This window comes from Eremothecium cymbalariae, chromosome 4 (genome assembly GCF_000235365.1).
Source record: "Eremothecium cymbalariae DBVPG#7215 chromosome 4, complete sequence".
NCBI lineage: Eukaryota > Fungi > Ascomycota > Saccharomycetes > Saccharomycetales > Saccharomycetaceae > Eremothecium > Eremothecium cymbalariae.
The window spans coordinates 1,049,542-1,076,686 of record NC_016452.1 but is presented as its reverse complement, the minus strand read 5'-3'; the positions used below and the strand labels follow the sequence as shown (position 1 = coordinate 1,076,686).

The window sequence follows — 27,145 nt, the reverse complement described above, 5'->3', positions numbered from 1 at the left end:
CGCATTGTTTCTATCAGTCTCTTAATTCTATCAAAATCGTTTTCTTCTTCCGCTTTTCTCTTTGTTCTTCCCGCCTCTATCAATACATATATATAGATACACCATTCTTTATTTCGTTCGTACCTGTTCCACTACTCAGCTTCTTGAAAAGTTCAAAGCTATCCCCCATATATTTTCATTCATCATATATCCATCCATTCACTTAAAAAGTCCCTTTCGTCTTGTTTGATCCAACCGCATAAAGCTATTCATTGCAATTTTAATTATACACAACAGGCACGTCCGCCCTTACCCCCTCCCGCAACATACTATCATTCACGACATGTTCCATCGCCCCCCCCCCCCCCTAAATATGCTCTGACTTCCCCACCGACCCCTCACCACCTGATGTACCCGAAACACTATTCTGCTGAAACCTAGATCTAGACTGTCTAAACAACTCCTCCTGCTGCTGCAGCAACTCCTCCTCAGACAACCCCGACTTCTTAAACTTGGCATCCCGCCTCTCTCGAATCTTCTGATTCTCCTTATGCTGCGCCAGTATCTGCTCCAAATATGGTATAAACTCCTCAAACTCAAGCTCCTGTAACGCCTTGATAACATGGTCCGGTGCAATAGTCTTCTTCGCCTCACTCTCCGCCATCTCAGACGCCATCCCCGACAATATCATGATAAACTCAATCCCCGCATCAATGATTATCTCCCTCGCCTCCTTACTAAACGTCAACTCCGAGTCTAAAACCTCAGATATAATCTTCTGAACCGTAGCTGCACATCACGACACCCATCCATGTTAGTATTACCCCCCAAATCCTTCGCTCCATGTGTCTATCCGTCTCTCTTCCCATCCAAAACCACCCCCATCGCTTCCCAAATTTTTCATTTTCTTTATAACAACAAACAATAAATAAAAAAATTATCAAAGAGAGACCTTTTCCACATTTTCCATAATTCTATAACAAAAACACAAACATACCCTTAGGTAAAGTGATATCCTCTGTTTCACCCATCACTTCTAATGCCTTGAAATCCTCACTGATACTTGGGCTTTTCCCTTTTCTCTTCTACTCATTTGCAGCTAAATCACATGTTGCATAATATCCATCCACTGTAACCAATACAAAATACAACTTATTTATATGTTTTCTTTCGTCTTGCCGGGAATTTTTTCTTTTTGTATTGGCGTCACTGGCGAACAAACACATATCCATAAAACAAGCTGCATTGCGGCGTGCAGGGGGGAGGTGTGGTTGGTTGAGCTGGGGGCGGGGACGGTGGTCTGGGGCGTGGTTGGTCGTGTAGCTTGTGGTTAGGAGGTGTTTGTGCAGGTGGGACGGCAGGGGGGCGATGTAGTTCGTGGGGGTGACACGCACGTGATACGCACGTGCGTGTCACGTGCGGTTATTCGTGTGGGGTGATGTGAAGTTTTTCTTTTCTCAGCACACGCAGGTTGAAAAAAGCTGCGTATTAATGGGAAGCTCATCGCATAGTTACAGTGTAGTTATATATTAGCATTCCTGCATATTAGCATAGTACGTAGCTCTCGAAGGACGGTCGTAGATTAGAAATGTCGAGCAGTGCACTGGTTCTTTCCAAGTACAGCCCTTTGGGGGATATGATGGCGGCGGTGACGGTGGAGCTGGACAGACAGCGGATCTCTGTGGTGCGCAGCAGTGGTGAGAGTTTGGGGGGAGGGTCCGCGGAGGAGCAGTTTGTGTATGTGGATGGGGCTGGGCGCAAGGGCGTTGTGTGTACGTGTGTTGAGTGGGTCGATGTTGGTGGGGTTATGTTGGTGGCGGTTGGATTGAACAGCGGGGGATTGAGGTTGTATTCGCCGGCGGCGAATCGGGTGGTGCATGAGCTGAGTACTGGTGATGGGTATGGAATCAAGGATATGAGTTTTTGCGGTGGGGCGCTGTGGTGTGTTGCTGGGGGTGATGTTGTGTACAAGTTTAGTCTGGAGGAGTTGAAGGTTGTTCTGAAGTTGAAGCTGGAAGAATGCCAGGGCTTGGTTAGGGTGTGTGCTTTGGGTGAAAATACGCTGCTGTTAGCGTCGCATTTGGTTTTTGTTGTTGATGCTGTGGAGAGGCAGGTGAAGATGCGGTTTCCTGGGCATGTGTCGTCTGTTACTGTGTTGAAGCAGCTTGACGATGCGCACTTTTTGAGTGGAGCTGAGAACGATAGGTTTTTGAATATCTACAGTTTAGAGACCAGGGCCACCAAGAGTGTCCTCGTTGCGGAGTCGAATGTGCTGTCGGTGTCGAACTCAGGTGCGGATAGCGTTGCTGTTGCTACAGAAGATGGTAACGTTGAGGTGTTTTCCGATCCACTGGTTACTACGAATACTAAACGGCGTAACAATGTATCCAGGCAGTGCACAAAGAGTATCCGAATGGTGCGGGAGAATGATTCGAGACCCATCCGTCTATTCGATTGTAACATTAGAAGGGACATCGTCAATATTGCATGGCTGGAGCGCGCTACGGTGCCATACTTTGACCAGCTCCAGTGGGCCGGGTTGCAGGCAGTGCATACTATAACTAAACCACGTTTTGCACAGAATTCGGGCCACGATCGTAACGGCAAAAGTGGGAGTGATTTGTCCTCTGCCAGGGCTTATGTGGAGGGGAATGCTACCGTTACATCAGGAGACAACTTTAAGCATATCCAGGAGCTGGCAAACCAGTTGGGAAAGGGTAGCACAGACGACGATGCCTTTGAGGAACAGTCATTGCAAGAAAAGTTACTGGCAACGACCCAGCCGCTTGGCTCCCTGGCGTCCAAGAAAAACGTCGCCGTTGGGACTCTGACCGTTGTCCTAACCCAGGCATTGGAGTCGAACGACCATTCTTTACTAGAAACTGTTTTGAATACGCAGGATGAAAAGGTGATCCAATCGACAGTCATCAAGCTGAGACCCGCACTTGCTGTTGTATTTTTGGAGAGGCTAGCTGAAAGAATTTCGAGGAATACACATAGGCAGGGTTTATTGAACGTTTGGTGCAAATGGTGTTTGATAGTCCACGGTGGTTATTTGGTCACCGTACCAAAGTTGATCTCCCAGCTTCCATCACTCCACTACACTCTAAAGAAACGCTCTGAACTGCTTCCCAGACTACAGCTGCTCGAAGTGAAATTGGATTGCTGTCTAAATCAGTTGCATGCCAAGAGAATGATGTCGGACAGTTACTCTAAGGGCAACAGTGGATCCGAAATTACCTGGCAGGAAGAGGGCGAGAGTGAAGTTGAATACAACGAAGAGCTCGATGATGCAGGTGTTGTTGAAGATGGTGAAGCAGAAGAAGATTATAGCAGTTCTGGAGAACAAGAAGAAGGACAAGACAAATCCAGTAAGAAGCCACATCAAAGTTACAATGAAGAAAATTTCGAGGACGATGAAGAAATGAGAATAGACGAAGAAGAAGGTCACAGTGACGAAGAAGTGAAATAAACCCTGTTATATATCATTATACTAGAAAATAAAATGAAAATAAAATGAAAATGAAAATTTAAACTCTCTCCTCAGGTGCATCATGGTAACAAGCAATATAAAGAGCCACCACAACGCACTTGTTATAGCACTGTAGAGTTGTATTTAGTAATGAGTTTTCTCTTTCTATATGTAGTGATATCTCGGCATTTATCGTCCGGACTTGATTCTCAAGACATGTCATCACAGACTACTGCGGAGCTCATCGAAAACCGGCCCAGAATAGGACGATTTTACTACGAACAATTGCTTACAAACCATCCAGATATTCTGCTAACTGTAATCGGATTGATAGCTTCGATAATTCATATGCAGAAATGCGGACAGGCTGCATAGAAGACTGTTACACCTATCTATCTCGTGTAACCTGGAGGGAATAGAATACCTTTATAATATTTACAAGGTCTGTAAAAACGCAGGTTTCATAGTCCTCTTCTACAATAGAACTGATAAGTGGGAAAGCAATATCTCTTTATAATATTGACAGTCACCTGCCTCTACTAGCACATTTGCAACTAACCATACGAAGATGCTGCTGCCACAGCTGGAGGTCAACACCAAGAAGCTGGTGCATTCGTGAAGCCAACCCAACGGTCGGATAGGATTAAAAAGGGCTACGCAGTTCATCAGGTCCATGCGACTACCTAGATTTGAACAAGCCAAAGCGTAATGAATTCTCATACAGCAAAAACCCTCAGCAGAATCCTAAGTTTGGGATTTTTGTTATACCCGACTTAGAACCCAAAGCTAATAAAAAAACGCCGAATTACCCCAAGTGATCCCTTACGAGAGAAACCGACTACACATCCTCTAACTTAGTGGAACAGCCCAACCAGTGGCTATCCATGCACATTGATTGATATACCAGAAGCTAAACTAAGACCTTATTTTCGAAACCACGTGTAGATATACAGGATTTTGCAATTACAGTGGCATTTAAATGGCCTTTTACTCTTCGTTCTGAGTTCAGTGGGTCATATTATGCCTCAGTACACATACTGCAATCAGATATATCCTGTGGCATATTTCCAACATTTAATGAACAGCTAAACCTCTTAAAACCAATCGGTAAACCTTCTCAATACTCCATATCACCTGCCGTTTCGGGCCGTTGTCCACGGCGCTTAATGGCCAAATCCCTCATTATCGATAGGTTGTGGTTTAACTAGTGCCTAAAAAAGTGTGGTGCCCGGAGCATTGGAGGAATAAACTCTCTTCTCGATTAATTTATTACAAATATCATCCCCGACTGCTTGTTCATTTACTTTTAAAAGTCTCCCTCTGTTTCTTTTAAGTTTTTACGCATTGATTGAAATTAAATATATCATTTTAGATTTGGTCTGGCAACAATTCTGCACAATTAAAATAATTAAAATTATACTAACCCCCGAAGGAATATGACAATGAATAGACTAGATATTCCCATATGGATAGATTGCGATCCTGGGCATGATGATGCAGTTGCAATTTTGCTCTCTACATGTAATCCGTTATTTCGTGTTTTAGGTATTTCTGCATCCTATGGGAACGCTTCCTCTCAAGATACAATTAATAATGCGTTATCGTTGATTACTGCACTGGGCAAAAGCCATGCCATCGGTGTATATCAAGGTTGTGTGAAACCGTGGGAGGTGGAGGCGGTATATGCGCCACATATTCATGGGAATAGCGGATTAGGTGGCACTGAGTTATTACCAAAACCAAGTGTTGATGTGAAGAGTGAATATTTCCTAGATGCAATCGAGGCGGCTATTCTGAAGAATAAGGGAGAATTCTCTTTTGTATCGTTGGGTCCAATGACTTGTATAGCCACGTTGCTAAGGGAGCGGCCATATTTGAAACCTCACATTAAATACGTAGTGCTTATGGGTGGCGGTTTAGATATTGGGAACAGTAATGCCAACAAGTCAGCAGAATTCAATATATTTTGCGACCCACATGCGGCAGATTTTGTGTTAACGGACAAGACAATCAGTTCCAGATGTGTTCTGATTCCCTTAAATCTGACAGGTCAGGTAACGGCCACAGAAGCGGTACTTAATAACATTCTGGGGGATGGTAAATCCAATATTAGAAGGATGTACTATGAGTTGCTCGTGTATTTGAGCCAATGCTACAGAAGAGAGTGGTTCACTGAACATGGCGCTCCGATACACGATCCAGTGACGCTAATGCCCTTATTACAATTTTACCATGTTTTAGATCCGGATATTGTAAAATTCAAGTATGAAAGAATGAAGTTAGGTGTCGTTTTGGAAAAAAATGGTGACGAAGGCATGCTCATCAGGGCTTCAGACGATGATGGCACTGATCAAGAAGGTGTTATTGTGGGTACAGCTGTTTGTGTCGATTTTTTCTGGCAGAAAATATATGATGCATTAGATGTAGCTACGAGTACTTCTACTATTGAATAATAAGAAGTAAATACAAGGTTGGCTGGGATGTAGCATTGGTAATGAACCAAAAGACATAAAACATTATATAGCTACTAGTATATATAGTGCCAGACAAAAGTGGCACTATGATGCTCCTTTATTAATTTTACGGAAATTCAACTTTAACATGTATGGACACAAAGGACCAGCTGGAGTCACCCTCTCTTTCCATTGGGGACTTAAGGACCATTCTAGTGTGCGTAACATATGTGCCAATGTAATCCGCATCTCCATTAGCCCCATCTTCTCGCCAAGACAAGCCCTCCTGCCTCCATGGAAAGCTCCCATTGCGCTGCTGTTTTTGCTACGTCTCCAAGAATCATAAACCTCTTCGCTTGTGCTGCCCCATCTTTGAGGCCTGAATTCTGCTGCATCTGCGCCCCAGACCTGGGTAGAAGTCCCCGTACCATACACCTGGTAGCCGACATAAACCCCTTTCGGTATTATAATATCCATTCCTAACTTGCATTTATGACTTGTACGGCGGTTAATTATCTGACCCAATGGTGGCATTATCCTCACAGCTTCAAACAAAAACTGATTGAACTCCATACAATCAGTCAATTTCTCATCATCCAAAAGAATAGATTTTTCACGTAGCTTTTCCTGCCATTGTGGATACTTTGCCAACAAGTATAAACAGGTTGTTAACAATAACTGTGGATTTTCATGCCCAGCAACCATTAATATCACAATGTTATCTGTCAATTGCTTCTCTGAGATATCACCATGATCAAATGTTCTAATTAGATCAGATGCAGCATACGTGGTTTGTTCGTATTTGTAATTTTCGACCATATTCTTACGCACCTCATCAACCAAATTCCTTTCTAAATTCTAATACTTGCTGCCTAGCCTTCATTCGAGAAGGAATGGGTAAATGATCTAAAAATGGGAAATTCAAGTACAAAGGATGGAATATATGTTTTTTCACCTCCTGTAATTGCAGCTGTAATTTTGAAGTCCTGTTGGGCTCTAATGTATGGATATCAAATCCCAATGCCACTTGGGAGATATTTGCCAACGCCAATCTTTGAATTAGTGGTGGCATTAGTACGCTGTCACTGCCACTATCGTGCATATCTTTTTCAATCAACGCGATGAATTTATCCGCATTTGTAGACATTGGCGCGCAGTCAAAAAACTGTAGACCCTTCGTCAAAGCACCACGAAACTTCTTCCACGCAACACCATGAGCACTGATCACATTTTCTCCAGTGTACAATGCAAGAATGGAGTAAGGGATCTTGATATGATTCCCACTCTTAGCAAAGGTATCTTCATCTCTAAATATTTGGGTTAGGTATTCTGGTTTCGAAATCAAAATATTCCAGCGAGAACCAAAGTATATTTTTACAGCACCATATCGCTCCAATGGCTTTCTGAGGTATAGTTCAAATAGTTGTTTCTGATCAATGTCCAATAAAGTGGTTAAGAATGTAACGTAAAATGGAATTGTTGGAATATTTTTGGGAAATCCCCATGGAGGTAGAACAATAGTCCTGACATAATATAGAATCGTAACAGCAATAACTAGTATTATAAGATTGAAAGACATGTGAGTTATTTATTATTCTGAAGAAAACACCCTTATAATGTTACTGTTCTGTTGGTATACTATTGGAAATGAATTATGTTGCAAATGCAGTCAGTGAAAGTAAATTATCAGTTGTAATTAAATAGTCAAATTTTACACATATGGTTTTTGGGTATTGATCATTTTCTGCTCATTTAAACTATATAAAAAACTACTCTTAGAACAAAAAGGCATTTTATAAATGGAAAGGCAACGGAATTTTAGTTTATTTATGACGATTAATGATTCTCCCTTTATCAAAATGTTACTACTATAGTATCAATGGGATTTACATATTTTCCCTTTATTCAATATTTTAAAATTAGAAATTTTTGACAAGTTTCTCATTAAATAATCCAAATGTCGTTCGATAAACCAGCGCCCACACAAATTGATTGTTGACAAAAAAGTTTCTAAAAATGAGCTCATAAAGCTAACTTGCTATTCGGATCAGCACATTAAGCGTTAAACGCAAATTTCATATATGTATTAGTCGTTGTTTAAGCGACTTAACTTAGTATTTTCGTTTATATTGTTTATGTACCACGAAAAGTGTCAACAAAATTAAACTGGGGATACCAACGAGGGGTAACATGAAGTTAACTTTGCGAGTAAATAAGGTTATTATCAAATATATTTATTTAGCTCTTGCTCTTAATGCTTGAATGGTTTCTATGTGATGTGTCAGAATAGAAGCGGCCTCTTATTTCTTGCAATAGGCTATTCCTCAAAATTCTTGATTTTATATTTTTTGTCTCCGGGGGTTTCTGTGATGACAGCAAGGAACCATCCCGACGACGAAGCAAATGATGGGGATGGGACGGCAGACATCTAAAAGATGCTAACTCGATTACAAACGATACGGTCACCAGAGGAAGCATATTGAACTGTTGTACTATCATTAATTTAAGCAATTAATTTAAGTTGTTTTTGTAATATTTTACTCCGCTTGAAGATAATAAGTAAGAGTACGCAAGAAGCAAGTAGGCGGCATTATTCAAAGTAAGGAGTTGGCTTCTTACGTTTTAAAAGTGGTGTGTACACTCCTAAATAAGGGAAGTGCATAATTTATTTAGTCCCTGTATGCTTGACTATGGGATAGTTAGCATTATTTTTTAGAAACTTTTTTAAATAACATTTTGAAGGATATCAAATATATAATGGATGAAACAATCCTTAATTTTAATAAGGCAGAGATGGAAAACATATCCTTCCTTTTATGCTTTAAACCTGTAGAAATAACCATCCATATTCATAAGTAAAACGTTAGAGGAATGCACAACCAACAACCTAAGTCCATGGAGGGCGAGCTTGCCACTGATTCTTTGCCTGTTGTTATTGGTAACAATGGTCATAAAGATATCAACATCCAACATGGTAAGGGTGACTTATCAACGTATAGTAAGTTTTTGGCTATATATTCAAGGTGCCCAGAAACGTATACACTTTATGAGGCTCAAGATAAACAATCTGCACAATTTAGTTCTAATTGGGATGAATTTGTTACCATTTTGAAGAATTCAAAAGGTTTTAAAAATGCAAATGGAATAATGGAATACATGATTCCAGCAACAACCGCTGAGAAGTTTGCTGGGCTAAGTAATATAGCTGTGAAAGTTTCTGAGTATGAGAAGGAAGGCGAAGACCAAATTCGTGGTGTTATTACAACCATTGAGCATGAAAATTATTTCAATGATTGGTTTATCTGGCATATTTTGGACCAGTCACGGTTGAACAACAACTCTGCTCCAAAACTATTAAAATCGGAAGAAGATAAGGATTATGGTAAACTATTCACAGAGTTTTTTGCTGATGAGATGAAGAATACCATCAAGGACGATGAATGGCTTACTGGAGGAGGTTACGAACATTTTTTGGAAAAGGTCAGGTATTTTACCGATAGAAACTTGAAAATTGAATGTGTATTACCAGCTTTCCCCTGTAAATCATCTAATTTACAGAAGGTACATGGCCGTACTCCAGACAAGGGTGAGGAGTTTGCTTTGAGAAGATTAGTTAAATTTACTGAAGATGTGAGCGCTTTTTACCCACCAGGTGTTAAGGTTTGGATTGTCAGTGACGGACACGTATTCAGTGACTGTATTGGCGTTGACGATGACGTTGTCGACAACTATACTGCTTCCTTGCACAAGCTATACAAGAACATTGCAAAGCCAGGCTCGGATTCAATTGGCTTCTGTGGATTGAAAGATGTCTTTTTCTCAGGGAACGCAGCAGGAAGCTTTAATGTTTCGTCGATTCCTGACATTGAATTAGATCATCACTGCGGTACTAAGATATGTCCAGACTCAGAACTTTCCAGGAAAATTTTAATGAAGGGTTGTGACACTGACGACGGTAGATTAAGAAAGCAAATTGAAATCCCAAATCATCCAAGATTACACTTATATAGAGGGTTTTCTAGATTCATGGTCGAGGATTTATGTTTGTTGCCATTTTTTGAAAATGTTTCCAGAAAGTATTTCAAGAAGACAGTTTGTAAGGTCGCTTTCGAGATGATTAAACGTAATGACGCTTATTCTAACTTAGTCGAGTTAGTTTTCCCTCATCATTTAAGATTGTCAATTCATGCACACACAAACAGTGGTCCAAAGTTTGGTATTAAAGTTATATCACCAGAACAATGCAGAACGGTAAAATCGTTGGATTCTGAGGAAGAACCCACTTTTGAAGACTTGTTACATATTCCCACCCCATGGCACAACTGTGTAGTTAACATCGGAAGTGATTACTATTTGGCCAAAAATAGGGTTGTCACGGATGCTATTGAAAACGGCAGCTATGAAGGCAAGTGGGTTGAAACTGACATCGAGCATGGCCAAGGTGGTTACTGGGTTATAAACAAGGTGTGAATAATCGGGTTCTCCCCCAGAAGGTTCCATTCCAATTCAAACCGTATGTGATACGAAGAAACACACTCTGCCGATATGTCTGGCGGGGACAGAAATGTTCTTGCTACATCATGGGTCTAGTGTCAGGTATTGTATGATTTTTTTAATTGCTTTCAACCGAAATCACATTGGAATTCGTTCGTTTATCAAGAGTTTTTGAAATAGTAAAACCAAATGGACCTTTTTTTTATAACACTAACGTAAATTACCTTCTACTCTTACAAATTTGATAATCAGATCTCTAAAAAATAATAGTTATTAATTTTGCTTCTCTTAGAGAATCAAGAACGGTTAGCTTAGAATAGGACCCATTGGCACATGGGAATTAAAATGAAATATCCGTTACAAGTTTATACGTCTTCATGCAGCGACTGCAACATCAACTAAATTACACCTAAGTAATCTTCTTTGATACTACCAATGGCGTAGATAGAATTAACCTCACTTCTTGCACCAACAATCTTCAACCTGACTCTGGAACCTTTGGTAATAATCTGTTCAGACGATTGATACGAAGGGGGATTTGAACCACTGTTAAATGTCAAATCATCGGGCATTAGAAAAGGAGAAACGAAAACACTAAGAGGTCCAACATCCACCTCAAAACCTAAATTCGTACAGCTCGATACAATACCATCAACAACTTCTCCTTTAAAAGGTTTCCATACTACTGCCCTATATTTAACAGTGAACTCTGCGGACCCGTCCGTTGGTAGAATTCTCCCACGTTCTATCTCAATGTTCTCACAATCCAGTACACATAGAATATACCCAAACTTACCCGTACAAGTACCTTCGACTTCCTGCAGCAACTTGGTTTTCAAGTACTCCCTCATCCTGGGACCAAAATATGAAGGATGAAGCGTTATATTCAACGATAAATCTTTAAAGAAGAACATCTTAATAGAATATCAACCAATACTTGTAATACCCCTGCAATACCAAACTATATTGACACCTATCTGGTTTTCCTAAGTTGCTAGATCTTTGGAACAAATGGCTGCGTCTTCAACAGGAGATTAGAACACCTTTCATTCGTTTTACCTTAGTTTAATTTCACACTATAGTTCAAATCACTCGCTGTGTGTCTAATTTTTCAATAGTAAATTTTTTGGTCTCAACTGTTCCAAGGCATCCAGACACCCAATGTACTACTTAGTGCTTGTGATGTGTGATATATCTGCTTTCTGAGCTTCTACCCAATGGCTACAGGTATTTTTACCTACTGTTAAGATGCTGGAACATATACATTTTGCCATTTACCCTAAGTACCAGTCTTTCTTGACGTCTTTCTAACTTTGTCACTCAAGGCGATGATTGAAAGATTAGTTCTACATCATTCAATGTCATTAAAAAGCTGAAATATCACCCATCAAAAGGGTCTAATGCAGTAATCAATCATTTTATATAGTCTAAAAGACAAGCTAACTATCAGCAGACAGTTTTTGCTCTCTGTGGCTGGTGATGTGTGAAGGGAAGCATCTTTTAGGTGTTCGGATGTTGAAGAACTCGCTGAGGCCTTGGTTCCAGAATGAAAAATTTCATCATGCTGAAGTATTATTAAAAGTTCATCAACGGTAGATACAAAAGTTGGAAGAAGATTATTAGTTTGAGAAACTCTATCTATCAAAGGGTTGTCTGGTTGAGGATGTCACAGAAACTGGGCCATACAGGGTTAGCATTTGCCAGGATTTGGCATCATGTGGATTTGGCCAAAGATAGAAGATCGTTGGGCAGAATCGCTTCGAGCATCGCCGTCACACTAATTGGGAAACACAAGCCCGTATACCACCCAAGCATGGATTGTGGGGATTATGTGGTGGTGACCAATGCACAGAATATTGTGGTTACTGGTAATAAATGGCAGGACAAGAACTATTGGTCTCATAGCGGTAAACCTGGCCATTTGAAGCTTAGGTCGATGGAAACGGTGGTTGCAAACAAGGGCTATGGTGAGATATTGAAGAAGGCCGTCAGTGGTATGCTTCCCAAGAATAGACTGCGTAAGTTACGATTAGCGAGGCTAAAAGTGTATGACGGTAGCGAACACCCATATAAGGATAATATTACCGCGTTTGTGGATGACCAAGTCCAGGTCAATGACAAAGCGGATCAATGAGTTGGTGATGGTGCTTTTCTTGATGCACTTCCCAACCTATAGTAAATAAAATCAGATCCCAATTGACGTAGTGCAATACCCGTGTATAGTATAAATAACTGCAAGCTACAATCAAATAATATGCTGCTGCGGCTTAATTTTTGTCATTTTACTGGCAGAATAGGAGAAAACGCAAGATTAAATACTCCAAAGGTTACTTTCTATATTACAGAACTTGATACATTATTATAAACACATAATATGTATTCTTTTTTTTGGCTGTGTGTCAGTTGCTTTCTTTTGATTGATTGTTTGCTGAGCCTCACATTTTTATGAGTGTCTATATCAATGTTTTAAAAATCCCTTGAACGATCCGTGTATAGACGAGGAGCGATGTTCATTGCCATCAATTCTTGGAAGAGTAACTTCGCTGCATAAGGAATATGAACTTGGAAAATATCAATCTTGTTCTTGCACCCACGGCATTCAAATTGGTTGTGTTTTAATTTTGCCACAACAGTCATCAAACCACAGATGCCACATATATGTACTCTGAATGCATCAGAGGCCTCCATCAACCTCTCCTTTAGGAAAGCAGCTGCACCGTGTGCAATCATACAGTCACGTTCCATTTCACCAAATCTTAACCCACCATCCCTGGACCTACCTTCCACAGGTTGTCTGGTCAATACCTGCATAGGGCCACGAGCTCTAGCATGGATTTTGTCATCCACCATGTGTCTTAATCTTTGGTAGTAAGTAGGGCCAAAAAAAATCTGTGCCATAAGTTTCTTACCGGTGTGCCCATTATACATCACTTCAAAGCCACGGGACTGGTACCCATGTTCACGAAGCAACCTAGATATACCATCCACAGTAATGTCTGTAAATGGAGAGGCATCACCTTCGTTACCAGAAAGAGCCGCTACTTTACTTAACAAACATTCGATTAAATGCGCGACTGTCATACGAGATGGAATAGCATGCGGATTGATAATTAAATCGGGGACTACACCCTCTGAAGTGAAAGGCATATCTTCTCTACGATAGGTAATACCAATGGTACCTTTTTGACCATGGCGGGATGCAAATTTGTCACCAATTTGAGGCACCTTAGTTGTTCTAACTCTAACTTTAACAAATTTTAAGCCCTCTTGATTAGTAGTAATCAAGACCTGATCAACGATACCGTTTTCAGTGGATCTTAGAGGAGTCGATGCATCGCGTTTCGAGTGGAACGCAGTCCTCTGTCCAAGCTCTTCAGCATCAGGTGGAATGGGTGTGGTTTTACCAATGATCATATCATCACCTGAAACTCTTACACCAGGTGCAATCAACCCGTCATCATCAAGTTTATCATAAGTACCGTGCTTCATTCTTAGAGTGTTTGTACGATGTGGTTTTTCGAAAGATTCAGTAATAGACATACCAATTCTCTTTTCTTGGTCCATATATGATCTAAAGAACAAGGATCTAAACAACCCTCTGTCGATAGAAGATTGATTCATGATCATAGAATCTTCTTGGTTATAACCGGAATAACAAGCAATGGCAACAATAGCGTTTTGTCCTGCTGGTAACTCTCTGAATTTTAGATACTCCATTGCACGAGTGGTACCCAGTGGTTTTTGTGGATAGTATAGAATATTAGCCATTGTATCCATACGGACATTATAATTAGTCAAAAACACACCCATTGCTTGTTTACCCATAGCAGACTGATAGGTATTACGGGGCGATTGATTATGATCGGGAAATGGAATAATAGATGCAGCCACACCTAATATCATGGATGGATGGATTTCACAGTGTGTAAATGTGTTAGAATGATGGATTGCCTTTATACGCCTGGCGGGATCTAGTTCATCGCTTGGATCCGCCGTCTGTGGTACGTTTGGATCTAAATCTTCCTGCTGCATGGCAATCAAAATAGTTTCTTCTTCCTCGGCATCAATATATTCAACAATACCTTCATTTAGCAAAGAAGTCCATGTGTAATTTATATCTTCTTCCTCAAAACCACCTTCGATATCCTGATATTCTGTTAACATTAATTTTCTAATATGGCCCTTTCTAACCTTCAACTCTTTGTGACCATCATTATGTAGGGATTCGGCAACAACGAAAAGGGGCCTATAAACTCTGCCAGCATCAGTAAAAATCTTTAATTCTTTTTCACGAATATCTCTGACAATTGAGACTTCAGCAGTGATATCGCCCTTTCTTCTTAATTTTCTTATGGTATCAACCAGCCTGGCAGGATTTCTATGGATACCATGCCAGACACCATTCACAAAAACTCTTGTAGCATCAGGTGATTGGTGCGGAACATAATCTTCCAACGGTTCCATACCCCACTCATTCAAGAACGTGATAATAGGAACTGGATCTGTGCCGACAGAAATGCAAGACATCAAAGATAAATTTTTCACCAATCCACAGGCCTGGCCTTCAGGCGTTTCAGCTGGGCAGACCAAGCCCCAATGTGTGTTGTGTAATTGACGAGGTTTTGCTAGCTTACCATCACGACCAATAGGCGTGTTCGTTCTTCTCAAATGGGACAAGGTGGAGGAATATGTGTAACGATTTAAAACTTGAGAAACACCTGCTCTAGATGACATTGCTTTCTTCTGCTCACCCCAATTACCTGTAGCCAAAGCGTATTTCAAACCTGCAGTAATAGTGGTTGCCTTCACTGCAAGTTTTAAGTTGAAATCCTTAGCTTCTTCCACAGATCTTTGCATGAAACGTAGAATATCCCTAGTCAGTTTTCTGAATAAGGTCTTAAAAAGTTGAGCTAACAATGGGCCAGCCAAATCCAATCTTTTCTTTCCAAAGTGGTCACGATCATCCTGGTCCTTACGATCTAAAGCACAAAGTAGTAATCTATTAATCATATAGCCAAGGAAAAACGCCTTCCTACTTTCGAACCCTTCCAGCTGCGTGATGTGCGGTAAAAATTCTTTCTGTAGGATATCCTTTGCATACTGAATTCTCTTTTCCTTCTTAATACCCAAAGCTGTACCACGACGACCAATGAAGTCTAATGCTGTTTCTCTATCTTGAATAACAAAACCCTCTTCCACACATGGCTTTAACATTTCCAACATCTGCCAGTCATTTTGATCATAGCAGATATGTTCCAAGATTTCACCATCGGGAATGATGCCCAAAGCTCTGAAAATTATAACAATCGGAACATCCTGCTTAATATAGGGCAGAGTGGCCTTAATGGTACGAGAGGTACTGCCTTCACGACCATACAACTTGACCTGTAAAGTGCTAATGAAGCGAGAACCCTTTTCCAATGCCGACCTAATTTCTGCAACATGGGAAATCGGAGAAGGAGCAGACTTCTTGAAAACTTGTACAATATTACCGGCAGAACGTTCCTGCGCAATTAACACTTTCTCCGATCCATTAATAATAAAGTATCCACCCATATCAAAGGGGCACTCCTTCAACCGGTACAAGTCTGACTCCGACAGGTCATCGAGCAGACAATACTTCGAACGCAACATGATAGGCACTCTTCCAATAAAAATCTTACCCTCCTCGGAGTCCTCACTCTCCTCTTGAATAATCTCGTACTTCAAGTCTCGTCCTGGAACATCTACCGCCTCGTACGTCCTCTTTTTGATTTCGACAAAAAGCCCCGAAGCATATGTAAGATTCCTCAACCGAGCTTCCTGTGGGTACATAGCATGCGAAACACCATCAGACTCCGTCATTGACGGCTTGGCCAAATAAATCTTCCCAAATGATATTTCATATTTCCTACTGATATTATCCGATTCCGTCGTATGTTGCGCCAATTGCTCCAAAATTAAAGTGCTATCCTCCAAAATCAGATCCTGTATAGTATAGTTGATAAACTGATTGAAAGAATCCAACTGTTGCGACACCAAACCCTTCTCACGGAAGAACGCAGAAATCACTGTCCAGGAATCTTCCGCAGTGATTGGGGCGTCATCGTCATCATCCTCGTAAACATATGCATCATCCTCATAGTATTCAGACATCTTGAGCGATTAATCCAATATCTAGCTGTAGAATAGACCCTATTGGTGGATTACGGCGATGATTCCAAGCCTTCTATAGACCACGAACGCTGCTTTTGCCACCCAAACTGACCTGTTTTGTCTCCAGTTAGACCTTTGACTTAGCTCAACTAAAACGCACTGAAAAAAATTCGAAACTCCAATCATGTTATACGAATCATAAAGGTAGGGTAACCTTATTCAAATTTTTCCTGGAAGAGGATGGGTTTCCTGACATATATGAAGTTTGCATCACATTTAATAGATGGAACAAAAGATAATTAACATTGGATAGGTTTCTGTGGTAAGGGCTTTGGATTTGGTAGGATGCCACGTTTGAGTAATTTTTTTAGGGGGGCAAGCAGGAGCCTTGCGACGGTGACAAAGGAGGTGACAGAGGAGGTGACGCAGGGTGAGGTTGGTAAGATGTCGGTACAGGAGAAGATCTTCAAGTTGACTGAGAATGCGATAGCGGAGGGTAAGGCGCACTTCCGTGTGGGTGGGAAACAATTGTATTTCCCTAAGGCACGGGTGATTTTGTTGAGGCCTAATGCGAAGCATACGCCGTACCAGGCGAAGTTTATTGTTCCCAAGTCGTTCAATAAGCTAGATCTTCGGGATTACCTATTTCACATATACGGGTTGCGTGTGTTAAACGTAACTACACAGCTTATGCATGGGAAGTTCGTGCGTGAGAGGCTGTTAGGGCCGAGGTATCGGGCGCCGCAGATTAAGAAGATGACGGTGGACATGATGGAGCCCTTCATTTGGCCGGAAGAACCTAAGGAGACTCGTGCATGGATGGTTCCTTACTACAAGGAGTTGGGAATATACGCTAATGACAAGATGAGAATGGGATCGGATGCAGAAAGGCCAAGTACTGCTTTTGGAGGTGCACTGGGCCCTTATAAGGCTGTTGCACAGCCATTTGTCCCAAAGAGACTGCAGAGTCAGATTATCAACAAGAAGAATAGAATGCAAGCCAAACTGGCATACCTAAGTAAGCTTCTGAAGGTGGACAGATATGCTTCCTAGACTCAAGAACCATTGTCTCAGCTCATATCAATAGAATATATATAATATAGATTTATGAGAGTTGTAAATAAGAAATATCCAACCTGTACATATGCATGGGTAAACACAAGAAATAAAAAATTTAGAATATCAAAGGGACGATAAAACCAAACAAAGAGATCGATACAGGTGTATATTCGTACCTTATACTACTTCCTTTTGTTCCAAAAGCGTACAACACCTATCTTTCCCCGCAAGATAGCTCATTAGGCTATATGTGTATAAAGCAGCAAATCTTGAGGAACTCATAGAAAACATTGAAAAAGTGTAATCCTTGAACTTAATAAATAATAAAATTCTTCACGCTTGCTACACAACCTTTTATGCTCCATACTCAACCCTTGGTTGTTTTTGCGTCTCTCAGTACATCATCCAGCATATCGTAATCCTCTGCAGGCCCTTTCTCCGGGAAATAAGACCTGAAAGTCGAAAGGATGCCATGCGTTTCATCGTTCGTAAATGCATCAACCCAAAGGAGAAGACTTGAGAATATACTGTCGATAACACATGGAAACTCCCAGTTACTACTGAGTTCTAAAACTGTCTGCGTGCATTTCCCAAACAGAAACAGATCCTTCTCCTTACGATCCTTTATGTTCCTGAAAAATTCCGTAATCCCATACCCCCACCTTGAACCAGCTGTATGGCTGTGTGCTCGATAGTTCTGCACCTTCCATAGATCATGCTGTTCTAATGTGGCCTGAAACTGTTTGCATATCTCACTGCATAGCACTATCCAGAACCCTAGCGATATAAAGTTCCCAAAGGGAAACCAAAGATACTTCCATAATGGCAGCTTAAGAATCGCATACAAACACCAAAACCTTAATAATAGTGGATTTAACGAGGATAACCCCAGATGTTGCGCTTCTAGAGACATCTGCAATGGCACAAGCAATGAGAGCACCGTGCTGAACCAAGTTTATCTAAATGTTAGCATGACGACGATTATATTGTGGGGTTCATCACAGAAACACTTCAATCCAAAAGAGAACATACCTTAAAGAATTCGTAATCACAGATAGCATATCTGGGTACCGATATATCTGCACTTCTTTCGTAAACTATACTTTAAACTACTTGTCATCCTTTAGTTAAAAGGAGGAGATGAGGTAGTTACAAAATTGGTTTCGCCTCTCGCGACGTATCATGGCCAGCGCGGGGTATTAAACCTCTTCGCGAATGCAATATATAACGATAAGGGAGGATCTCTGAGGTTCAATTATATATGTCAAATGTTCCTAAAGGCTAACACATGCTTGTTTTATTGGCAGCCCATATAAGCACCTGCAAAGTAACCGTGTCAACTATATATGTAATGAGTATGGAAAGTGTGTTTTCATGTTCAAAAATTCTGAACCCTGAGAAACGGACTGACGCAGCATGCTTGACATATAAGATACCTATTAAAAACGTTCGATACAAAATATATATATGGGTGTGTATATAGAGCTTCTTGACCTTCGTAAACTGACCACATATCCATGGTGGATAATCGACTTGCAAAAACGTGGAAGAACATATATATATATATATATGTGTAGTAGAAAACTGGTTGCGAAGGCAAGGAAGTGAACACCACTCAAGGCTAGCTATAGTTTCATGACAAAGACCGAAACAGAAGAGTGAAAGGACGTACAAATAATCGATGTCAGTATTTCACGCTTTGTGATAGCTCCTGCTGATGCTTGAGCCTTGGTATGTGGCCTGCGCGCCACTTGATTGGTAAGTGTGTGAATGGGACGGGGAGCTATGGTTGGACTTGCCGCCCAGGCTCAGATAGCCCGGAGAGGCTAGTCGTGGGAGCTGAAGGCATGCAGCAAGTTCGTAGGGATTGTTGTAGTCTATATGGGGGTTCTTGCAATATATGGGGGAGATGGGAGCCTGCGGTTGCTGGGGGTATCGTTGCTTATAGCCTGTTGTAGAATCGCTCTGCTTGGAGTGGGCCAGGCGGGCGCTGAGGGCATCAGGGTCAGCCAGATCTTGTTTCTGAGGGCTGACCAAGGGAGTAGATGTTGAGGCAGGTGGCTGGTCAAAGTCCTCCAGCTGGATAGATCGCTGGCTTAGTTCCACGGCATCCTGATTTTGCCGCCGTAGTGATGTAAATACGCCGCTGACATCGTCCGCGATGGACGGAGCCGCCAAAGACTGTTCTTCCACCAGCCTAATCGAAACGTTTTCGTTGTAAAAAACTACATCGCCATCAACTTGGGACTTCCATTTGGACCGAGCATCGCTATTGCCTTTACTATGTGTTGCCGCTGTATCGCTCTGTGTGTCCGTAGTACCTTTCCCTTTCTCCTTGGTACGTCTGCCCCTAACGTTTGTAGACTTCTGCTTCAACGGCCTTAGCGCTGTATCATTGGGATCAACCTGCTTGTGCTTTCTCTTCTTGAAGGGAATCATCACGCACACAATATATATCCATATATCTCTATATTTCTAAAATCTTAAATACTCTCTTTCCACAACCTGTTTTCTGAACTGGATCAAGTAAACAGTTCGTTGATCAAATACGCCTTCAGGGTCCGTATGGACCGTCACGCGGCACGGAAACCCTGCATGGTCCAAGACACCTTCTATAATCCCTCCAGTAAACGATTCACACTGGATAGAGGTACCGTAGATGAACTGTGTCCACTGTGGCTCGTTGTCTACAATCATATACTCGTTATCCCGCTCGGAGCTCTTGACGAGATCGTCGCTAGGCTTATCAAATAGATATTTCCACAGATTTGAATGGATGTACTGTAGAATGTCCAATATCTTGAGTGGGCGTTTCTTCATGTTGGGTATAGAAGATGCTACAGAATCCTGAGAGTCAGATTGACTTACTTTGGCTGGCACCGATTCACGGAAGTTGAGTAATTCTATCAATCTGATGCCGATCGTGTATCCCAAAGCGTTCAATTTGCCCTCAATCTCCACAACGGTCTTGGAGGAGTCCCTCTGTTGTGCTACCATTTCTTGGAACAAAAATGTGAATGCAGAAAGTGATACTTGCTTATTTTTATCAAGTAGGGACTCATTGTAGAGCCTTGACTGGAGGGGTTTTTCGTCTGTGGGAAGCGTGGGCTGCGGGCCCACTGTGTAGTCATATCCTAACGACCCTTGCAGTTTGTTGACGTTGCTAGTACTGGGGTTGATTATTTGATCCATAGCCCTCGCCTGTTGGTATAGAAATCTGTCTGTTTCTGCACACACAGGATGATTGGTTACTTCGTGGGGGCCTTATTGCATGTTTCACCAAAACTTTTTCCGATATTATTTTAAAAAATTGGTGAAGGCCATTAAGATATATCATCTACCTGTTTCCCAACAAAGAGGAGGTCCATAGGTACATCTATCTCCAGAATAAACCAGTGATTGACCCCTTAAAAGCACTGCAAGTAGTAGCTGATACACCTAACGTCAAAATTTATAAAAAATCATGCCGGTAAATATCAGAAGAGCTACGATTGAAGATATCATTTGCATGCAGAATGCAAATTTGCATAACCTTCCTGAAAACTACATGTTGAAATATTACATGTACCACATCCTATCATGGCCAGAAGCATCAATTGTAGCTACCACAACAGATGATTTTCATAGCGAGCTGGATAATTTGGTCGAAGACGGCTATGATTTGCAAAGACCTGTGGATGGCCCCCGCGTGAAACTGGATCCAACCTATGTGGCCAATGGCGAAAAGCTAGTTGGCTACGTCCTAGCCAAGATGAACGATGATCCCGAATCACAGTCCGAGCCTCCAAATGGCCACATCACCTCCCTCAGTGTAATGAGAACCTATCGAAGGATGGGCATCGCAGAGAAACTTATGAGACAAGCTCTCTTTGGTCTTCGCGAAGTGTATAAGGCAGAGTACGTCATGCTCCATGTGAGACAATCAAACAGAGCTGCATTACACCTGTACCGAGATACACTACAGTTTGATGTGCTATCTATCGAACAAGGTTATTACCAAGATGGCGAAGATGCATATGCCATGAAGAAAGTGCTTGTCCTCGACGACCTTCTACCTAGTAAGTTTCAAAAAGCCGAGGTAGAAGACAACCTCACCTCAGATCTCTTAGAGGATATCCTCCAAGAGGGCCTCGAAAACGTCATAGTCTGAGCTCTCGCATAAGATTGATCATTATTATATATTATCTCAACAGATAAATACGAAATACAAGAAAAATCACAGCTTTTTTATACAGTTCATTATGACGGTTTTTCTACGGTAAGTCTCATAGATCAGAAAAAGTAAAATATAGGTAGCTAGAGTTTTCCACACTGACAAAGTCCCGCCAAGGACAAAGCCTCGAGCCAAATGCACTCACGATCATCACATTATGAGATTAAGAAGGAAAATACTTCCTTATTTTCTTAACCTGTTTGTAAATGAAGCAAAAGAGAGTTGAAGTTGGACAACTTTCGTAAAAAATTTGTTCTTAAATAGTTCAATGTGGTGGTCGTCGTTGTAGACGGTATACATATACATAGAGTTGAAGTCCGTGCAACGGTAAAAGCATCGTTAGGGCTCCATTGTATATCAGATCTCAGGCCATATACAGGTCAGTGAAAGGATCGGAGAAGATGAAAGGTGGTTTGGGTAATAAGCCATCCATATCTGAATACTTGAAGAAGAAAATACTAGTGTTGGATGGTGGCCAAGGTGGAGAACTTGAGAGGAGAGGAGTATCCATTAAACATCCATTGTGGTCAACAGTTCCGTTCTTGGAAGAAGATGGTGAGAAGTTAGAGGTTATTAAGGAGATGTATCAGGATTTCCACAAGGCGGGTGCGAGGGGTATGGGCACTATTACTTATCAATCGAGTTTTCATTCTCTGATAAAGTACAGTGATGGTAAGGTGAAGAATAAAGAGGAATACTACGAGTTTTTGGATCGGATAGTAGCGTTTACGTATAACGAGTGCCTAGAACGTGATTCTGATTATTTGATAGGGTCGATTGGGCCTTATGGGGCTTATTTATGCAATGGGAAAGAGTATACTGGTGATTATGGTTTTGAGACGATCAATTTTATGAGATACTTTGAGCCGCAGGTGACAAAGTTTGCAAGCGATGAACGTATTGATATGATTGCGTTTGAGACTGTGCCTAATTTCGAGGAATTTATTGCACTGGTGCAACCCGAATTCACAGCTATGCTTGGTGACAAGCCTTTTTTACATTAGTATTTTCCACCGATAATGAGGATAAATTGAGAGATGGGACGCCACTAAGTGCCGTATGCGGGGTCATTAAAGAACACATGTCTTCGTTCCCCCCCAATTTGATGTTCTTTGGTATCAACTGTGTAGAACTTCAGGTGGCTGAAAGGATGTTGGCTCAATTGAACTTGTACTTGCATGGGTGTCCTGTCAACTTCGCTGTTGCGTATCCCAACTCTGGGGAAATCTACGACGGTGCCAACTACACTTGGCACTCGAACCCGCGGCAACAGGAAGGATTCACCTGGAAAGCATTGGTCAATAACCTTGTTGATTCAGGCTGTAAAATGATAGGTGGATGTTGCCGAACTACTCCAGAGGATATCAAGGAAATAAGTAAGGCTGTTCATGAACGAGTCCCTTCCAGTCCATAAACAGGGGGCATTCATCCCTTACCTATTTAATATATTTATTTATATACACTGTTCAAAGATATATCACTCTTTCTTATAGACAACTTTGTCTACCTTAACCTCTCCACAAACAAATGTGTAAATATACAGAGTGCAAATGGAAGCTGAAATATCTAACAGACAAAAACTTGGTATACAGCCACCGTTGATGTCCACTTCATCAATATCTTCATCGTCTTCAGAATTCTCAAAATCCTCAGTTTTAGGGTTGTCCTCGTTTTTTTCACCAACATTGGTTCCGTTACTATTCGAGTTCTCACTAAGCTTAGGTTCGTCAGATGCATTTTGTTTGTTACTTATACTACTGCTTGGAGCCTCGGGAGAAGCCTGTTCTTGAGATAACGTGCCATTCTCCTGGCCTTCCGGATTAAAGACACCCTCCAAAACATCATCTTGCAGTGGCCAATCTGAACTATAAGCACCAGTGCAAGACCCAGGGTTGATAAAGAATTTACCTTCTAGCGTATATGCTTCAACACTGTGAGTCCCACCCCAAAGCATAATGTCCACATCCAGCTGCCTCGCCAGCACAAGCAGTGAAAGCGGATCACTCTTCGGCACTAACGTATAACCATTGCAGCAACCGATCTTGAACTCCCCCTGTTTAATTATAGTACTCATTGGTATTTCTTCCTTCAAGTTTTGTGCGGTAGCGATCGTCGCATTATCAAATTCTCCACGTACAATAGTAACATCACTTGTGATATCGTTAACAAACTTTAGAAATTGGTAAGACCTAGTACAATTACCCAGGAGAACAACTTGGCCTATCTTATTTGGTACATTTAATAGTTTCTTAAACTCAGATGGCAAGCCCTTAAAACATCATATAGTTAGTAAATTGATCCAATAGCTTGCGAAAATATTCGCTGGTGATAACAGCGTTAAACACGTACAATCGCTCGATCTGGTATATATGCATCACTTAGTGCCAAAAGGAGCATGCTTTTGGGTTTTGTTTTATGATACCGATAGATTCTTGTAACATACCATCAGATCACCATATTGAACTTTGGGCCCCCATATTATACGATTTTGATACGAAATTGAACATCACGATTAACGTTTCAGTCAAGTATCAGCATTATATAATACTGGTATCATTATATTATTTACAAGATGATTTATAGATGATTTAACCAGTTCATATATATTCTAATCCCTCCATATATGGACGTAGAACCTCTGGAATATTTATTCTATCGTTTTTTGTGTCATAGAAGTTTTCCACGATGGCTAAGATTACCCGTGGGATCGCCATGGCAGTACCGTTTAACGTATGACTGTAATCCAACTTACCAGTTTTAGTATTCATATATGTGGTGTGCAACCGCCTGCTTTGGTAATCGGTACAATTTGACGCACTGGATACCTCGCCAAATGACCCTCTTCCTGGCATCCATACTTCAATGTCATATTTTTTATATGCAGGGGAACCAAGATCATTCTTTGGCATGTTTAGCACTCTTGCTGATAGGCCTAGTTCGGTAAATATTTCTGTTTGTAATTCCCTTAATCTCTCTAAAAGCAGGGCACTCTCCTCTGGTTTGGCCCAGTAGAACAATTCAACTTTGGTAAATTCGTGTACCCTATATAGGCCTTTGGTGTCCCGACCACTGGCACCCGCTTCTGCTCTGTAGCTACGGCTTACACCAAAGAGACCTATGGGGGTTGTAAGATCCAAAGTTCTGTTTACACCTAACCCAGCTAAGGATATTTCAGCAGTTGCTACTAAGCCAAGCTGAGTATCGCTCAAATGGTAGATTTGTCGTTCATTGTTCATGTCTCTGGGCTTAAAACCACACGCAACGATGACTTCATTTCTAACGATACTTGGAGGCAGACACATTTTGAAACCCCATTGGCGTGCCTTTTTGCTGACATAGTTCACAAGTGCGTGCTCCAACATGGCACCTTCGTTCAACAAATAATACCATGATGACCCCGAGATGGCTGATGCCGTTTGAAAATCCACCATGCCCTTCCGAATCATAATCTTCTGATGTTCCCTACGAGGATCTGCAGTGTAGTTATCTTTGGGGTTGATCCAAGACACGACCTCGGGCTCACTACTAGGTACATCAGTAGCAGTTAGATTCGGTAGAGATAGGCATGTCTGTAGCATGGAATCTTTAATGGTTTTCTGTTTCTCCGTCAGTTCTTGGAATTCTTGTTTCAGCTGTTTCAAAGGCTGTTTTAGCGTGTGAGCTTCACTTTGATCACTTTTGATAGCTGCTTCCAATTTTTTACGTCTTATCTGTATGTCCTTGATCGCCTTATCAATGGCATTACTGTGTTTCTGTTGCTCTGGTAGCAATTTAAGCTGTGATATCAGTTCATCAGCAGAGACTACATCCCTTTCCTCCACTGCTTTCAAAAAACTTTGTAACTGAGCTACTATAGCCTTTGTATCAAATTGGGGCTTCCTCAATGGGAGATAGCAAGGAATATGCGTGTGAAGGAACCGCCTAATTACCATATTGTGGCATCGATACCCTTGCATTTGTGCGCTTGCGTGCGTGCGTCCATGCGTAGCTAATGAACGGACAGAGAGAAGTAAATTCACGAAAGTGTCTCAAAATTGACAGCGCACAACGCACACTTACAAGTAACGATGCTCTGTATAAAGCAACCGAAACTACACAAACTCTAGGCGTGACAGTTGAAACGTTAGAGAAGTCTTCTAAAAATTAAAGATAATGAGAGGGATTATACAAGGATTTAATTTTTAAATTACATAATGATAATGCTTACCGGAACAAAATCCCTTTAGAAGTTCAACTTGGTGAAAAACCATTGGTTCTTACCAGCCTGGTGTCTTTCTTCAAAAGCCTTCTTAATAACCTTCTTAGCTTCTTCTCTTTGAGATGGCTCTTCAAAGGTCTCAGTTGAAACGACAGACTTGAATGCTTCAACATCCAAAGTGTATCTGGTTGGCAACAAGTGGTTGTAGTTAATCACCTTGATAAATGGCTTGATCTTGGTTCTCTTAGCAACCTTCTTCTCACCTTGCTTCTTAGTGATCTTCAATGGATATCTCTCAATACCAGCGACTAAAGCGTGACCAAATTGGTGAGACTTGGAACCATCATCATGTGGCTTGATGATAACGACCTTCTTACCGGCGTAACGACCGCGGACGATAACAGCTGTTTAAAAAATTGTTAGTATCAAACTTATTTTTGTTTTTGCTTGTTCTATTAAGAGATTTCCTTTTTATAAAGATGACTTCCCCAACACAACTCCCATAAATATGATTCAACATCCGGCTTTCTTCTTTAAAACCCCCTGGACTCCCAATCTCCTTTCCAAGACACTGCAAATCTATGAATTTCTAACCTCATCTAAACCCTCCTACTCCATAGCCCCTCATGCTCACCAACTCCTTCTCCTCTTTAAAACCACCTTTATATAACATCCCCTGGACAGATATATCTCTCAGAGCAGGCTTCCCACCACCTTGGTTCGGATGAACCCCAATCATCTCACGAATATCCTCAACTAGTAAAACTAAACTGCCTGTATCTATTACCAAAAGAAAAAAACCAAGCTAAATCATCTAACAGTGAACCCCACTATCCTGTCTCCGTTCATCCTCCTCAAAAGAAATCCCCTTCAAAAACACTTTAAAACCCTCAAATAATCATCAATTATACGTACCAACTTTACCAGCTTTCAAGAACTTAGCCATTTTTCGTTTGGTTCTAAATTACTTCTATATTTGCTACTATCAAACGTTATCTCTAATATTATATCTTCTGAAAAGTTCAAAGATTTTTGTTAGGTAGTAGCAGCTTGCGGTACACCCCGATGGGCTAGAAGGGGGAATCTTTGCCTAGGCGGGGATCGCGGGCAGTGGCCTCTGCCCCCTCCAGACGGAGCTCCCT

General features: G+C 41.3%; 15 protein-coding genes and 2 further genes across 15 annotated transcripts; 7 read left to right on the top strand and 10 right to left on the bottom strand.

The window, feature by feature from the left end:
• Positions 1-346: 346 nt before the first annotated feature.
• On the bottom strand, positions 347-1,010 carry NCB2 (negative cofactor 2 transcription regulator complex subunit NCB2; the record flags this gene model as incomplete). The annotated part of the gene is made up of 2 exons (XM_003646349.1): positions 347-768; positions 977-1,010. 2 exons carry the CDS (start codon positions 1,008-1,010, stop codon positions 347-349), a joined length of 456 nt encoding a protein of 151 aa, XP_003646397.1.
• A 557-nt stretch (positions 1,011-1,567) lies between these two features.
• UTP5 (Utp5p) lies at positions 1,568-3,451 on the top strand (the record flags this gene model as incomplete). The annotated part of the gene is made up of 1 exon (XM_003646348.1): positions 1,568-3,451. The coding sequence occupies one exon, from the start codon at positions 1,568-1,570 to the stop codon at positions 3,449-3,451; it is 1,884 nt and encodes a 627-aa protein (XP_003646396.1).
• Positions 3,452-4,893: 1,442 nt separating this feature from the next.
• URH1 (trifunctional uridine nucleosidase/nicotinamide riboside hydrolase/nicotinic acid riboside hydrolase) lies at positions 4,894-5,904 on the top strand (the record flags this gene model as incomplete). Its single annotated transcript, XM_003646347.1, has 1 exon — positions 4,894-5,904. The coding sequence occupies one exon, from the start codon at positions 4,894-4,896 to the stop codon at positions 5,902-5,904; it is 1,011 nt and encodes a 336-aa protein (XP_003646395.1).
• Positions 5,905-6,009: 105 nt separating this feature from the next.
• Positions 6,010-7,483, bottom strand: Ecym_4542 (the record flags this gene model as incomplete).
• A 1,292-nt stretch (positions 7,484-8,775) lies between these two features.
• Positions 8,776-10,374, top strand: DIT1 (Dit1p; the record flags this gene model as incomplete). Its single annotated transcript, XM_003646346.1, has 1 exon — positions 8,776-10,374. The coding sequence occupies one exon, from the start codon at positions 8,776-8,778 to the stop codon at positions 10,372-10,374; it is 1,599 nt and encodes a 532-aa protein (XP_003646394.1).
• A 422-nt stretch (positions 10,375-10,796) lies between these two features.
• Positions 10,797-11,312, bottom strand: RPB7 (DNA-directed RNA polymerase II subunit RPB7; the record flags this gene model as incomplete). Its single annotated transcript, XM_003646345.1, has 1 exon — positions 10,797-11,312. The coding sequence occupies one exon, from the start codon at positions 11,310-11,312 to the stop codon at positions 10,797-10,799; it is 516 nt and encodes a 171-aa protein (XP_003646393.1).
• A 749-nt stretch (positions 11,313-12,061) lies between these two features.
• Positions 12,062-12,532, top strand: MRPL23 (mitochondrial 54S ribosomal protein uL13m; the record flags this gene model as incomplete). Its single annotated transcript, XM_003646344.1, has 1 exon — positions 12,062-12,532. One exon carries the CDS (start codon positions 12,062-12,064, stop codon positions 12,530-12,532), a length of 471 nt encoding a protein of 156 aa, XP_003646392.1.
• Positions 12,533-12,864: 332 nt separating this feature from the next.
• On the bottom strand, positions 12,865-16,533 carry RPB2 (DNA-directed RNA polymerase II subunit RPB2; the record flags this gene model as incomplete). The annotated part of the gene is made up of 1 exon (XM_003646343.1): positions 12,865-16,533. The coding sequence occupies one exon, from the start codon at positions 16,531-16,533 to the stop codon at positions 12,865-12,867; it is 3,669 nt and encodes a 1,222-aa protein (XP_003646391.1).
• Positions 16,534-16,878: 345 nt separating this feature from the next.
• MRP20 (mitochondrial 54S ribosomal protein uL23m) lies at positions 16,879-17,586 on the top strand (the record flags this gene model as incomplete). The annotated part of the gene is made up of 1 exon (XM_003646342.1): positions 16,879-17,586. One exon carries the CDS (start codon positions 16,879-16,881, stop codon positions 17,584-17,586), a length of 708 nt encoding a protein of 235 aa, XP_003646390.1.
• Positions 17,587-17,959: 373 nt separating this feature from the next.
• On the bottom strand, positions 17,960-18,505 carry Ecym_4536 (uncharacterized protein; the record flags this gene model as incomplete). Its single annotated transcript, XM_003646341.1, has 1 exon — positions 17,960-18,505. One exon carries the CDS (start codon positions 18,503-18,505, stop codon positions 17,960-17,962), a length of 546 nt encoding a protein of 181 aa, XP_003646389.1.
• A 779-nt stretch (positions 18,506-19,284) lies between these two features.
• On the bottom strand, positions 19,285-20,031 carry Ecym_4535 (uncharacterized protein; the record flags this gene model as incomplete). The annotated part of the gene is made up of 1 exon (XM_003646340.1): positions 19,285-20,031. The coding sequence occupies one exon, from the start codon at positions 20,029-20,031 to the stop codon at positions 19,285-19,287; it is 747 nt and encodes a 248-aa protein (XP_003646388.1).
• Positions 20,032-20,067: 36 nt separating this feature from the next.
• Positions 20,068-20,784, bottom strand: TRS31 (TRAPP subunit TRS31; the record flags this gene model as incomplete). The annotated part of the gene is made up of 1 exon (XM_003646339.1): positions 20,068-20,784. One exon carries the CDS (start codon positions 20,782-20,784, stop codon positions 20,068-20,070), a length of 717 nt encoding a protein of 238 aa, XP_003646387.1.
• Positions 20,785-21,055: 271 nt separating this feature from the next.
• ARD1 (peptide alpha-N-acetyltransferase complex A subunit ARD1) lies at positions 21,056-21,742 on the top strand (the record flags this gene model as incomplete). Its single annotated transcript, XM_003646338.1, has 1 exon — positions 21,056-21,742. One exon carries the CDS (start codon positions 21,056-21,058, stop codon positions 21,740-21,742), a length of 687 nt encoding a protein of 228 aa, XP_003646386.1.
• Positions 21,743-22,206: 464 nt separating this feature from the next.
• On the top strand, positions 22,207-23,219 carry Ecym_4532 (the record flags this gene model as incomplete).
• Positions 23,220-23,282: 63 nt separating this feature from the next.
• On the bottom strand, positions 23,283-24,202 carry VPS29 (retromer subunit VPS29; the record flags this gene model as incomplete). Its single annotated transcript, XM_003646337.1, has 2 exons — positions 23,283-24,074; positions 24,155-24,202. 2 exons carry the CDS (start codon positions 24,200-24,202, stop codon positions 23,283-23,285), a joined length of 840 nt encoding a protein of 279 aa, XP_003646385.1.
• Positions 24,203-24,402: 200 nt separating this feature from the next.
• On the bottom strand, positions 24,403-25,761 carry DIA4 (putative serine--tRNA ligase DIA4; the record flags this gene model as incomplete). The annotated part of the gene is made up of 1 exon (XM_003646336.1): positions 24,403-25,761. The coding sequence occupies one exon, from the start codon at positions 25,759-25,761 to the stop codon at positions 24,403-24,405; it is 1,359 nt and encodes a 452-aa protein (XP_003646384.1).
• Positions 25,762-26,027: 266 nt separating this feature from the next.
• Positions 26,028-26,949, bottom strand: Ecym_4529 (60S ribosomal protein eL27; the record flags this gene model as incomplete). Its single annotated transcript, XM_003646335.1, has 2 exons — positions 26,028-26,407; positions 26,919-26,949. The coding sequence occupies 2 exons, from the start codon at positions 26,947-26,949 to the stop codon at positions 26,028-26,030; spliced, it is 411 nt and encodes a 136-aa protein (XP_003646383.1).
• Positions 26,950-27,145: the final 196 nt, after the last annotated feature.